At 40.6% G+C, this 14,457-nt stretch overlaps 1 protein-coding gene across 2 annotated transcripts; it reads right to left on the reverse strand.

Moving 5' to 3' along the window:
• polr2eb (RNA polymerase II, I and III subunit E, b) lies at window positions 1-12,659 on the reverse strand. 2 transcript variants are annotated; one of them, XM_072244279.1, is made up of 8 exons: window positions 12,551-12,659; window positions 9,842-10,016; window positions 7,317-7,432; window positions 6,656-6,736; window positions 6,096-6,154; window positions 4,270-4,348; window positions 4,104-4,177; window positions 1-147 (listed from the first exon to the last, which is right to left on the reverse strand). In XM_072244279.1, exons 1-7 carry the CDS (start codon window positions 12,605-12,607, stop codon window positions 4,112-4,114), a joined length of 633 nt encoding a protein of 210 aa, XP_072100380.1. In that variant the 5' UTR covers window positions 12,608-12,659; the 3' UTR covers window positions 1-147; window positions 4,104-4,111. The 2 variants fall into 2 exon arrangements, with proteins under 2 accessions (XP_072100380.1, XP_072100381.1); XM_072244280.1 differs by having other exon boundaries at window positions 4,100-4,177.
• Between the last annotated feature and the right edge of the window lie 1,798 nt (window positions 12,660-14,457).

Raw genomic sequence — 14,457 nt, forward strand, 5'->3', positions numbered from 1 at the left:
AATGTTTTGGAAAGTTTATTTAAAAAGAAACAATCAAATGACAAGACACACAGTTATAGAACTAACTGAAAGACCATCCTTTGCACATTAGCACAAAACAGCAACTTGAAGTTTTCAGTGTTTCCCCTCAGCCTTCTGTTTTCATGCCTAGAACAAAGTGGGAGAGATTATTAAACTGTTGTTCCTGTATATTTCGCCAGCTTGACTTGTTAGTTAAATAATAGACACAAAATAATCTTCCAATAGAAGACAATGTGAAAGGAATATTATCGCTCTTGACAAATGATTGAACTAGTATGACAAGTTCCAAATTAGGCAAAGAGAAAGTAGGATGCAAAAACATTTTTGTTAGCATGCAACAGTTTCTTACAACCAGCACAGGAAGCAGCTCCACAAATGAAATTCGACTACAAATGTGACTTTAAAAAAGGCTGTTTCACTATCATTGCTTGCTCACTCACAATTCTACCTTTCAAAGTCCAGGAAGTCTCAAAGACTTGTTGGAGCCACTAACAACAGGTCCTCAGTGATGCCTTTATAAGCTCCATTTACCTGAACAACTCACAGCAGTGATGCACAACATCCACTCCAGAAGCCACATCTGACCTGCCTTTCCAGTGTGCCCTGGAATCTCTGACACGATCATATGGGGCAGACAATTGCCACACGTTTGCCCTGTAAGGTATCTCCGATGTTGATCTGGAGAATTTTCAATTTCTCATGGTCAGATCCAAGAGTAGAATTAGGCCATTTGGCTCATTGAGTCCACTCTGCCACTTCATCATGGCTGATCCATCTTCCCTCTCTACCCCAATCTCCTGTTTTCTCCCCGTATTTCTTCATGCCCTGACTAATCATAGTCATACTTTATTGATCCCAAGGGAAATTGGTTTTCATTAGTTGCACCATAAATAATTAAATAGTAATAAAACCATGAATAATTAAATAGTAATATGTAAATTATGCCAGGAAATAAGTCCAGGACCAGCCTATTGGCTCAGGGTGTCTGACCCTCCAAGGGAGGAGTTGTAAAGTTTGATGGCCACAGGCAGGAATGACTTCCTATGACGCTCAGTGTTTTATCTCGGTGGGATGAGTCTCTGGCTGAATGTACTCCTGTGCCCAACCAGTACATTATGTAGTGGATGGGAGACATTATCCAAGATGGCATGCAACTTGGACAGCATCCTCTTTTCAGACACCACCGTCAGAGAGTCCAGTTCCATCCCCACAACATCACTGGCCTTACGAATGAGTTTGTTGATTCTGTTGGTGTCTGCTACCCCCAGCCTGCTGCCCCAGCACACAACAGCAAACATGATAGCACCGGCCACCACAGACTCGTAGAACATCCTCAGCATCGTCCGGCGATGTTAAAGGACCTCAGTCTCCTCAGGAAATAGAGATGGCTCTGACCCTTCTTGTAGACAGCCTCAGTGTTCTTTGACCAGTCCAGTTTATTGTCAATTCGTATCCCCAGGTATTTGTAATCCTCCACCATTTCCACACTGACCCCCTGGATGGAAACAGGGGTCACCAGTACCTTAGCTCTCCTCAGGTCTACCACCAGCTCCTTAGTCTTTTTCACATTAAGCTGCAGATAATTCTGCTCACACCAAGTGACAAAGTTTCCTACCATAGTCCTGTACTCAGCCTCATCTCCCCTGCTGATGCATCCAACTATGGCAGAGTCATCCAAAAACTTCTGAAGATGTCAAGACAGTCCCCTGTGGAGCCCCAGTACTGCTGATCACTCTGTCGGACACACAGTGTTGTAAGCACACGTGCTGTGTAATCAAGAACTTATCAACCTCTGCCTTAAACATACACAATGACTTGGCCTCTACAGCTGCCTGTGGCAATAAATTCCACAGATTCTGGCTAAAAAAAAAAATGGCGAATAATACAAGGCAGTAGAAGTTATTACAAAACCAGAAACATAGTACTGGAAAGACTGATGGTCATGAGGGGAATGCAGCAGTATTAACAGAATGATGCCTGGCTTCTGAGAATTAATTTAGAAAGGAGAGAATACATACATAAAATAGTGCTGTACTTTCTAGAATTTAGAAACTCAAAGGATGTTATTTAAAATATCAAGGGGAACAGAGGTTAAGTACACGTAGCAATTTCTATTGCTTTGCATCCCCAGGATTAAGTTGGGAACAGTGGACAGATGAAGAAAGAACCAAAACCAATTTACATCAGAAATTGTAGTTGCAAGAAAGAGTTTGTGAACATTTGCAGTTACCTGGTTTTCTGCATTAACTACTCATAAAATATGGTCTGATCTTCATCTAAGCCGCAATAATAGACAAACGCAATCTGCCTAAACACTAACACATAAACAATTGTAGTCTTCTTGTCAATACAGAGTACAGTACACCATTTAAACAATCATAGTCCAGGTTCAAAAAAGAATGTGACCCTCTGGGGCAATGCCTTCACAGAAGCTATTTGGAGTCAAGTGCTCCAATCAATGAGATGACATTAGAGGTGTGGGTTGTAGAGGTGCCCCACCCTATAATAAAGACACACAAAGTCAGGTTACTGACAGAGCCGGCTCTTCTCAGGAAAGATCTGTTTATGTACATCATGCCTTGATCAAAACAACTTTCAGAAGAACCTTAAAAGAACTGTAGAGATGCATGAAGCTGAAAAAGGCTACAAAAGCATTTCTAAAGACCTGAGTGTTCATCAGTGCACAGTAAGGTAAGTTGTCTACAAATGGAGGAAACTCAGTACTGTTGCTACTCTCCCTAGGAGTGGATGTCCTGCAAAGATCACACCAAGAGCACAACGTGCAATGCTGAAGGAGGTGAGAAAGAAGACAAGGGGAACAGCAAAAAGTCCTGCAGAAATCTCTAGAAGCTGCTAAAGTCTCTGTTCATGTGTTTACTATAAGAAAAACATTAAACAAGAATGATGTTCATGGAAGGACACCATGGTGGAAATCACTGCACTCCCAGAGAAACATTGGTGCACGTCTCTAGTTTGCAAAATACCACCTGGATATTCCACGTTTCTGCAAAAATGTTCTACAGACAGACAAAGCAAAAGTTGAACATTGGGGCAGAACTGTACACCACTATGTTTGGAGGGAAAAGGGCACTGCACACCAACACCAAAACCTCATCCCAACTGTGAAGCATGGTGGAAGGAGCATCATGGTTTGGGGCTGCTTTGCTACCTCAGGGCCTGGACAGCTTGCAATCATTAAGGGAACAATGAAATTTGTATTAAGACATTTTAAAGGAGAATGTCAAGGTAGCAGTCCATCACCTGAAGCTTAATAGAGATTAGATGATGTAACAAGACAATGATCCGAAACACAAGAGTAAATCAACAACAAAATAGTTTAAAAAGAAGAAAATTCATGTTTTGGAATGGCAGAGCCAGAGTTCAGACCTTAACCCATTTGAGGTGCTATGGCATGACCTGAAGAGGGCTGTTCATGCAAGGTATCCCAAAAATATTGATGAAATGAGACAGCTTTGTATGAAGGGATGATCTAAAATTCCTCCACGCTGTTGTGCAAGTCTGAACAGCAGCTACAGGAAACGTTTGGTGGAGGTTACTGCTGCTAAAGGAGGTTCTACCAAGGGTTTGCATACTTTTTCCAGCCTGGACTGTGAATGATTAAACAACGTCTTCAATAACAACATGAAAAAGTACAAATGTTTGTGTGTTATTAGTTTAGGCAGATTGCGTTTGTCTATTATTGTGACTTAGGTGAAAATCAGACCATACCTTATAGTAATTAATGCAGAAAACTAGGTAATTGCAGAGGGTTCCCATTCTCAGTCCACAATAGAGACCCATTTCAGAATCAAGTTTATCATCACTCATATATGTTACGAACTTTGTTTTTTTGCGGCAGCAATACAGTACATAAAATTACTACAGTACTGTGCAAAAGTCTTAGGCACTCTGTATACATACATATATACGTATACATATATATTTCCAAGACTTTTGCATGGTACTATAGAACTACCAATCTATTCATTATGTGTTGCATTTTTGCCTACAAACACAACCTGTACGAGGGGTGCAAAGAACAGGTGAAACAAATTAGGTAAATATTTACTAAAAGTACCTACGAAATGTCTCACTGTACTAGTCTGTAGGTGATGTACCTTCCTGCGGTCTCACTAGGTCTTATAATCTTCACCACCTATGAAAGGGGGAAAACAGTACACATTTACCATCCAGCAAGTAGTACAAAACCATTTTTTAAAAATCAATAATGGTATGTTTGCAACAAACCTGCCCTCTTTTCAATCCAAAGTATCGTGCTACTGGATCACCTGCTTGTATTCTTGGCAACTGGCTCTCCTTTAACTTGCTAGTTCATATTATTAAGGTATTCAATGGTTACATAGCAACAAGTCAAGTTGCCATAAACATTTTGCTCCAGTATTCAATATTCATTGCATTATAAATTTTAATTAGATTTAGACAAAGTAAGGACTGTATTTAAGTCTATATTATTAATATCTTGATAATAGCCAACTAAGTTAGATATGTATCTAGTTTTGCTAAAGTCCTGCTCAAAAAATGAGAAATATTTTCCACTCATATCCTCATGATTCAACTTTGATGGAAAGGATCTGTAGGCACAACGTTTCAGAACAAGGGGTTTTGATAAAATCAGCAGGAAATGTATCTTAATCTCTAAATAATTTTATATCAAATTTAATGCAATGAAATGCTTTATGTGTTTAATGGAAGTGATTTAAAACCAAAGTAAACTAAGGTAGTTGAGAAAAAGTATAACACAAAATGCAAAAGGTTTGCAAACTATAGGAGGTAGTGAGCAAATAGAGATGCTGAGTAAGGAGGGGCATGCAGTCAAAATGCTGAAGATTCAGTTTTTTATAGTCACCTAGTTTTCTGTAGCAGGTGTCACCATTTGAATCTGGCTATTTTATATGTCAGTTGTTATCACTGGAGTTTTTGTTATCTCTAGTCTGAGTACGAGATAACCACAACTGCTTTTCCCTTCACCTTTTTGCTTTCTCACCTCCTCTTTCTTGTACTTTTTCTGATCTTGTAGCCTTAATAACGTAACTAAGCAATAAGTTTTATGCCTCATTCTTGACTTCCAAAGAACCTTTAGATCACAGAAGTATTAGCTTAATGGCAAGACCCAAAGTGTACAGAATATAAATAATATTTTAGACAAGTTTCAATCTGTCAAGAGTTGTACGCATGAGGTGATGAGGCTAAATGCGAACTGAGGTGCAACGGGTGTACAGGAATTCTAGCACAAAAAGATTAAGAAGTACTGTATAAACCAGACTTCCCTTGACTGTCATATTGAAGAATCTGGAAATACCTAATGTACTAAATGTTTAACTGAGGATACAGAACAGAAAGAAATTTATGGCCTGTCCTGATTATAAACATCCAAATGTTGATCCACTACCTGATATAAACTACTTGTTTTTTTTAAATGAAGCAACACCAGTATAACTGATGGCTGTTTTCATGGGTTGGAATGAGGAAAACTGCTCACTCTTGGGACCTTAGTGATGCATATTGTAAGACGGTATGTGGAAATCAAATCTGCAAAGATCTTGGCATAGCTACATAGGCTTCTGCTGATGCTTGATCATTTGCCAGTACCTAAGAATGCAAGGTTTTGGACAGGGCAACCAGGGCAGTGATGAGTGTGCATGGTTGAAAGTTGGGAGGCAGAGTTGGGGTGGATGGAGAGAAGTGAAGAAAATTTAATAACTTAGAAAAGCTTTGAGTTTCAATATCTAGAATGCTGTAGGTTACACCCCAACAGCCTCAGGGAAAATCTTAGCCAAGGAGTAGTGCACTGCAATGAGTAAAGGTACTTCTCCAGAATATAACAGAAACTTCAGAGTTTATAATAAGGTTGAGAAACTGTACATAAATACAATTACTTTGATGCAAGGAGGATAAATGTGAAAAAGCATAAGACTATAAGTGAAGTTGTAGAAAGTCAGTTCAAATTACCCAACTAATTTTGGTTTAAAAAGTATTTTAGTTATACAAAAGCACAACATACAGAAAGAGTACTGCTGAAATACTGACATATTAAACATTTTGTAAAAGGATACTATCGTGCCAGCAGCTCTGTTACTTCCTCCTTAGTCATCACGATGTGCTCCGGAACAAGCTATGGAACAGAATTATATTCAATTAATAGGTCAACAACACTTCAGATTGCCTGTGTTCCTCAAAAGCATTCCGTACTACTTACAAATTGCATGAAAAAAAAATTACTTGGATCAGTGAAAATCACAACAAATGTTAGCTCTGTTACACTTAAAAATCGAGGTTTAAACCATTAAAACTGACAGCTCTTCCAAATTTATCTCTGTGGTGGTCAGGTACAGTGTTGAATTAGTAACAAATTGGTAATTAACAGGAATGAGGTTTAATTACACAAAATAAGCAATTCAACATTACAGGATGATCCTCACACTTTATACAACAACTTTAAAAATCTAATAAAGAACACCATATTTCTCTGAATAGATTTTAAAATATTAAAAAAATTAAACCTATTGCGTTAAAGGCTGTCAAATGATTTGCATGTGACTACTTGTTGAGATTTCTTCATTGGTGCTTATAATCCAAAGAATCCATTTCCAAAAGGAGATCCTTCCAAACTTACCTCATGTTCTGTAATGTTAATTAGAAGTTCTTGTTGCAGAAACTGCTCAAGGATATACTTTGGAGCCATGTCAACCAGAGACTGAAAAAAAAAACACAAATAGACTTGATACAACTCAACTTAGAAGAACTTATACAGATATTTTACTGCCAAAGCATGATTTTTCTTACTGTGCATGCCACCTATGCTTTAAGCAGATCAATCACAAAAAACTCTTCTTCTGTGGAAAGGATCACCAGTTGTTTCCTAATTCTACCAGACTTTGTATTCTTACGTAAAGGGATCCACAGCCACTCATTTGAAGCTGACACTGACCTATTTCCCCCCTTTAGTAAGTGGGAAGAGGATCTGTATTCTTGGTGTCCTTCATAACATACTATAAGTTTGCCCATTATGATAGTACGAGAAACATAGCCCTATCTACAACATTTTGCTGCAGCTTTCATTCATTGTGTTTTTGTGTTGAATAGATATTAGACATCCAAATTAAAAGATCAGACAGAATTGGAATTTGTTCTCTTACACGCACAAATTCTGTCACAGCATGTAAAGTATTTTCACACTGTACTCAGTTTCTTTTCTATTATTCACAATTGATAATTACCAGTTAAACAAGAAAAATAATAAGTTCCTATAACATATACATATTGCAACTTCGTACCTGTTTTGCTAACGGTGTCATCCCCTGCTGTATCACAATGATGGCTCTAGTAATATTCTCTTCCTGCATGCGTTGACAGTACATCTTAATAGTTTTAATTCCAACTTTCGGCTCCTCTGAATATATACAAAATAAAGTCAATGTTAACAACATTAACTGAGTACTTGAGTACAAACACATCATTATTGATAGGAAGAATTACTTCAAGAAGCTAATATGTGACTGCTTCTTATTCATCTGCTTCAGAGAATACATAGCAAGTCTGGGAAATACAAGGAAAGCCAAATCAGTATTTTTAAAAAATTTCAGTGAAATACTACGATTTTTACAATACTTACCTCGTGTTTCCATCCCAACAAGTATATTTTTAAAATGAAGTGAGAAACTTTCATTACATTTTAAGGTACAGAAATGAGTACGTGTCATAATTCACTACGCAGAAATAGGAATTAGAGTCTTTATCAGCTAGTATGTGTATACAGCTAAATATCCTCAGTCCATGCTGTAATTTTTTTTTACAATTTTCTGAAACTATTTAGACCTGTAATCTATTGTTTTTATGACCAACTCATTTAACACTTACTGGACTGTGAGATTGAAAATTTTGCTGAGTGGTGTAATAACAACAACCTCTCACTCAATGTCAATAAGACCAAGGAACTGATTGCAGACTTCAGAACAGGGAAACCAGAGGTCCATGAGCCAGTAATCATGGGAAGAGCAGAGGTGGAGAGGCTCAGTTGAATTAAATTCCTGGGTGTCTCTATCTCAGAGGATCTGTCCTGGACCCATCACATAAAGGTAACTACAAAGAAAGCACAACAGTGCCACTACTTCCTCAGGACTCTGCGGAGATTCAGCACGTCATCAAAAACCTTGACAAACTTGATGTGTGGTGGAGAGTGTGCTAACTGGCTGCATTACAGCATGGTACTGGAAAACCAAAGCCCTTGTGCAGAAAATCCTACAAAAGTTAGTGGATTCAGCTCACTACATCATGGGTAAAGCCCTGCCAACCATTGAACACACCTACATGAAATGTTGCTGTAAAAAAAGCAGCATCCATCAAAGATCCCCACCACCAGGCCATGCTCTTTTCTCTCTGCTGCCATCAGAAGGTACAAGTGCCTCAGGACTCTCACTACCAGATTCAAGAACACTTACAACCCCTCAACCATCATGCTCTTGAACAGAAGGGAATAACTACACTCATTTAAGAAATCTTTTGTCTTGTTATTTATTGCTATTTATTTACATCTGCAGCTGCAGTTTGTCGTCCATTGATCGTGCTTACAGTTGCTGCTCTATAGATTTGCCAAGTCTGCCGACAGAAAAAGAATCTCAGGGTTGTACGTGGTGACATTTATGTACTCTGAAAATAAATTTTACTTTGCTAGCCTACAGATCATCCTTGGGCAAGGTGTAGCACCTGCTTAGCCCCACGCCCCCAATCAGGGTTACGTGAAACCACGGGAGCAGGTGGTGCAGGGCGTATGAGCAACTGCTGCACATCACATTTCTGGGTTATGCAACCACTGATGCCAGGCAGACAATCTCTGAAGAATATTGACAATGTCTGGGGTCACCCGTCTTGTAAAGATACTGCCCAGAAGGCAATAGCAAAACCACTCCTGTAGAAAAATTTTGCCAAGAACGATCAGTCATGGATAGACCATGATCGCCCATGTAAAACAACATGGTACTTGATGTTGATGAATATAATGAACAAGAGTTACTGTAAAAGACTCACTCTCACCATCTGAGAAGAAGCTACTTACTCCTAGGACGTTGTCTTGTTGCCTGGATGATAAATTGAGTCAACATGGATATGGACCCAAAAGCAGATCCTCTATCTAAGCCAAACTGCCATTCCTACATAGGAGCTCAAAGAACCTCTAGATTTTACAGATTTGTGATTCTACAGAATAATAAGCCTGTATGTGGTTTATCTCAACCCAAAGACGGACAGAAAGCTCAGTTCAAGTTTAATTGTCAACTACCATAGATGAATACAGCCAAATTGAAACAGTGTTACTCCGGGGCCAAGGTGCAAAACACAGCACCAACAGACACACACAGCACAAGGTACACATAGCACATATTACAGTCACACAAAAAAAAATAGTCCAAGACCCTAAGTTCATGAATGTTGCAGCAATCTGCAATCCAACGCAAGACTGATTATCTTCTGCCGAGTGAACACTGGGGCAGCATTGTCTGGTGGTGTGCACTGACTCCATCGCTTCCCTCCTGGGTGGCTCTGACAGATGACACTGTGGCTTGAGGCCTAGTCCTTGTTCCAACCAAGGCCACGCAGCTTCCCATGAAGCTGCCTTTACAGCGCCAGTATCCCTTGTTACATTCAATTATGCTTGCGTAACTAAGAAATGACATATGCATCAACTAAGACATAGGTTAACAATAAATTTACTTCCCATAGCATTGACGGGATGGAGCCAGTGGTTAAAAGTAATTCTCTACTAAACCCAGAGGCAAAAACTAAAACAATAAATAATCTAGTTTACCTGGAAAAAAGACGAACATCTGATCAGTGGGATCATCATTATGAGCAACAAGCACAGTCAGATCTGATCGGCGTGGCCTTCCTTCACTAGGCTTATCTCCAAATTGGCCTCGAAACTCATCCAATGTCTGATCCAATTCATCTTGTGTCACTAAATATCCACGATCATGGCAAAGCTGGAAATCACAAAGATTAACCACTCATTTATGGACTCTCCCTCGAGATATCACCTCATAATAATCCCAAAAGCAATGATGCTTACTGTAAATCAAGTACACACATAAATAGTGTTTGCTCCTTACAATCTATGAGAGTTTAGAGTCCAACTGCAATTTTAGCAGCTTGGGTTTGCTAACATGCATTTACAAGTGTAGATCAGTACAGTACTAGGAAAGAATCTTTAAGGCATTGATTTTACTGCCGTCAGTTGAATAATTTCTCCCTCTCTCATTTCATTCCCCATTCTACATCTCCTTACACCTGCCCATCACCTCCATCTGGTGTCCCACATCCTTCCCTTTCTCCCATGGTCCACTCTCCACTCCTCAGATTCCTTCTTCTTCAGCCCTTTACCTCTTCCACCTATCATCTCCAAGCTTCTTACTCCATCCCCTCCTCCTCCACCTCTTACCTCACTGGCTTCACCTGTTGCTCGCTAGCCTGTCCTCCCCCACCTTATCCTGGCTTCTTCCCCCAAACTTTTTGTCCCGATGAAGGTTTTTGGCCCAAAACGTTGACTATTTATTCCCCTCCATAGATGCTGAGTTCCTCCAGCATGCTGTGTGTGTTGCTCAACATGGATAAAAGTTGGATGAACGTGCAAAAGGTAGCAAGAGGTTTATAGAGCACAATCCGGTGGGTGGAGGAGTGTGACAGGGCAGGTTCAACTATCAAACTCCCTCCCCAAGGCTGTAGCTATCAACTGGAAATACTCAGGTCAGGCAGCATCTGTGAGATCCGGAAATATACAAGTAGTCCACGTACAACCTACGGATGGTGATTTTATTCATCAAAACAATTCTGATTGAGGCTAGAGACAGATTTGGATGCACACCAGTTCTGGCAAGGTTTGCAGGCCATTACTTCCTACAAAGTGAAATCTAGCGTCATGAATGGCTGTGATACTTCACACCTTTTATGCTCACTTTGAAAGGAAGAATCCCTGCGGCACCTGGTGACCCTCTGATCTCTGTCTCAGAGGCTGACATCAAAACATCTTTCAAGCGGGTGAACCCTCATAACCCTGAGGGTGAACCCTGATGGTGTACCTGGTGGGGCTCTGAAAACCTTTACCTACCAACTGACAGGAATGTTCAAGGACACCTTCAACCTCTCACAGTTGGAGGTTCTCACCTGCTTCAAGAGGACGAAAATCATACCAGTACTCAAGAAGAGCAGGGTGAGCTGTCTCAATGACTACCACCCAGTGGCACTCACATCTACTGCAATGAGGTGCTTTGAAAGGTTGGTCATGTCTAGAATCAACTCCTGCCTAAGCAATGACCTGAATCCATTGCAATTTGTTGATCGCCACAACAGATCTACAACAGATGCATTATCACTGGCTCTCCATTTGGTCTTGGATTGCATGGACAATAGCAATACCTACATCAGAATACTGTTTATTGACTGCAGCTCAGCGTTCAACACAATCATATCCTCATTTCTAATTAACAAGCTCCAAAACGCAGGCCTCTGTACCTCCCTCTGCAACCGGAACCTTGACTTCCTCACTGGGAAATCACAGTCTGTGTGGATCAGGAATAACATCTCCTCCTTGCTGATAATCAACACTAGCACTCCTCAAGGACGTGTGCTTAGCCCACTGCTCTACTCTCGCTACACCCAGAAGTGTGTGGCAAGGCACAGCTCAAATGCCACCTATAAATTTGCTGATGACATAACTATTGACGGAATTTCAGATGCTGATGAGGCGTACAGGAGTGCAATAGATCAGCAGGACAAATGGTGTTGCATCAATAAACTTGTACTCCCATTACCCAGGATGTACCCCCTTCTCATTGCTACCATCAGACAGGAGGTACAGGAGCCTGAAGACACACACTCAACATTTCAGAAACAGCTTCTTCCCCCCTGCCATCCGATTTCTGAATGGACAATGCATCCATGAACTCTACCTCACTATTTTTCCTCTCTTTTATGCCCTATTTAATTTAGTTTTTATTACATACTTCTTGCATTTTACAGCTGTTATTATTAATATGTATTGTAATGTACTGCTGCCGCAAAACAACAATTTTCACAACAGCTGCCAGTGATGTTAAACCTGACTCTGAGGGTCAGAGGGAAGAGACTGCAAATACTGGAATCGGAGTAACACACACACAATGCGGCCACGACTGATCTCTAACTGAAACGTCAACTGTCAACTTCCCTCCACAGATGCTGCCCGGCCCGCTGATTTCCTCCAACACTTTGCATGTTCAGGCTACATATAGATAGACATAGTGGGCCCCTCTTCCTGTATTGGACAAGATTTTCATCTCTGATGAAAGGTGAGGCGTTGAGACAGTACGGCTACCAGACCTCCTAAGCATTGTCAGTGCTGTGTGCCTGCACTGGCTCCGGGCCTTGAAGCCAAGGGAGCGGCTGTTACTTGTAGTGGGTGGTGACCAAAACCCTCAGTCACGGAAAACACGAGCGGTTAAAAGTATAATGAGCCGGACACGCCAGAGGCGGCACTGCTCACCTGCATGATCGTCTTGCGGACCTTCCACAAACGGTAGGTCTCCTCCTCGTCGTCCATGCTGCCGCCGGCACCGCCGCGCAGACTCAAAACAGGGCCGGCGCCTGCGCACCTGATTTGTGACGTCGATATCGGCCTCCCGTCGCCGCGCAGACTCAGAGTAGGGGCCGGCCCCGGGAGCAATCAGTATCGCGAGGCCTCAGAACCGGCAACTGGCGCTGAGTTAGGACGCCGGGCCCGCCCAGCCACCGCTGCGCAGACTCAGAGCGCGACCCTTCCGCTCGTGCGCAGGCGTAGTGTGTAGCCCGCCGGTACTTTGCGCACATGCGTGCTGGTTGTGACAGGGAGTTTGCAGAATGTGTGGTGGCAAAGTTGTTTCCGAAGCTGAACAAACAAAGGAGGCAGGGGCAGTCTCTACTTCAGAAATAATATTTTCTTGGTTGCAAGATACTAATACTAAGATAGGAATGTTGGACACCAAGATTGATAAACTGACGAATGCTAATGAAAAGCTTGAAAAAACCGTCTCTGCTGTCCAGGAATTGTTGAGGAATCTGGAATTTCACTATCAGACGCTTAAAAAGGACACTAATAGAATCGGAAGAGAACAGGAGACAGTGAATGAAGTAATTAAAGAACAAGAATTAAAGATATCTACTATGGAAAAGAAAACTGTTGAGGTTCCTTCGGAATTAAGAAGAAAACGATTGATCTGGGATGAATTTACGCATACTGGGCTTGTCTGAAAAGATGGAAACCAGTGAGCCACTGAAGTTTTTTATGAACCTGCTATACTCACTTTTTAGTGAGATACTTGAAGCTCCTCCGGTGATAGATAGAGCTCATCGAATCCTCCGCCCGAAACCTGTTGAGATGGAACCTCGCCCTGCGATTTTATATTTGCATTACTTTACTATTAAAGAAGCAACCCTTCGAGATGCTAGGAAGCGGGGGAAGCTAATTTATAATGGAGTAGAGATTCATATAGTTGAAGATTTTGCCTCAGAGGTTTATGCAGAAAGAAATATCGGCAAGTGATGGCTGAACTTTATAAGAAGGACTGTCATCCCTCTTTGCGCTATCCAACTCGTTTAAGAATTTCTCCGCCTAACACTCGCCCAAAATGCATTGACTCCCCAGAAGAGGCTTGGAAATTTATAAAGGAGTTTAAGCCTGTCTTGCAAGCAACTTAAACACTTAATCCTTAGCTGGGAGTCGTTTGTAGCTGGATCGTTGAAATCTATGTTTTATGTCTGCCCAGACATCGTTTTGACTGTTTTATTTTTTTTCCTTTAGGTTTCACTTCTTTTATATCTTGTTTTGTTTTTTGTTTTCTTTCTTTTTCTTAATAAAAATATTTAGTATTGTTGTTTGCTTTAATACTCAATACAGTTTTGGATTTATTATATGTATATGTACTTATTTTTTCCCTGGACTTATAGAGTTTAACACTAGTTGTAACATATTATTTAATTGGATCTATCTTTTTTGAATAAATGATCAATTTTTATTTAATTAATTTAAGATGGCCACTGTTAACTACGTTTTAACCTCTGTTAGACATAATATCAAAATATTTGGAATTTGTTTATTCATGTATGTGTTGTGTCTTTAGTCAGTGGTGTTAACATATAACTTTCTAAGAAGAATCTGCCTATTGGAGATGGGATAAGGGATTATGGTTTAGCATGCTGTCCAGCTATTGGATGGTTTTTGGGCTTTGGGGGGAGGAGGGTGGGGCTATTAGGTTAGACTTTTACGACTGGGCAGTCCTGAGAGGGTTTCCTGTCAATCATGTTTTTTTTCTCTGATCGAATCCATAATCTGTTCTTCCTTACAGGTTTGGTCTGTGCTGGCACACTAACTTATTCTATAAAATCTTAAATTAAAGCCTTACTGTGGATGGTAAT

The sequence above is a fragment of the Mobula birostris genome, chromosome 26 (assembly GCF_030028105.1).
Source record: "Mobula birostris isolate sMobBir1 chromosome 26, sMobBir1.hap1, whole genome shotgun sequence".
Taxonomy (NCBI): domain Eukaryota; kingdom Metazoa; phylum Chordata; class Chondrichthyes; order Myliobatiformes; family Myliobatidae; genus Mobula; species Mobula birostris.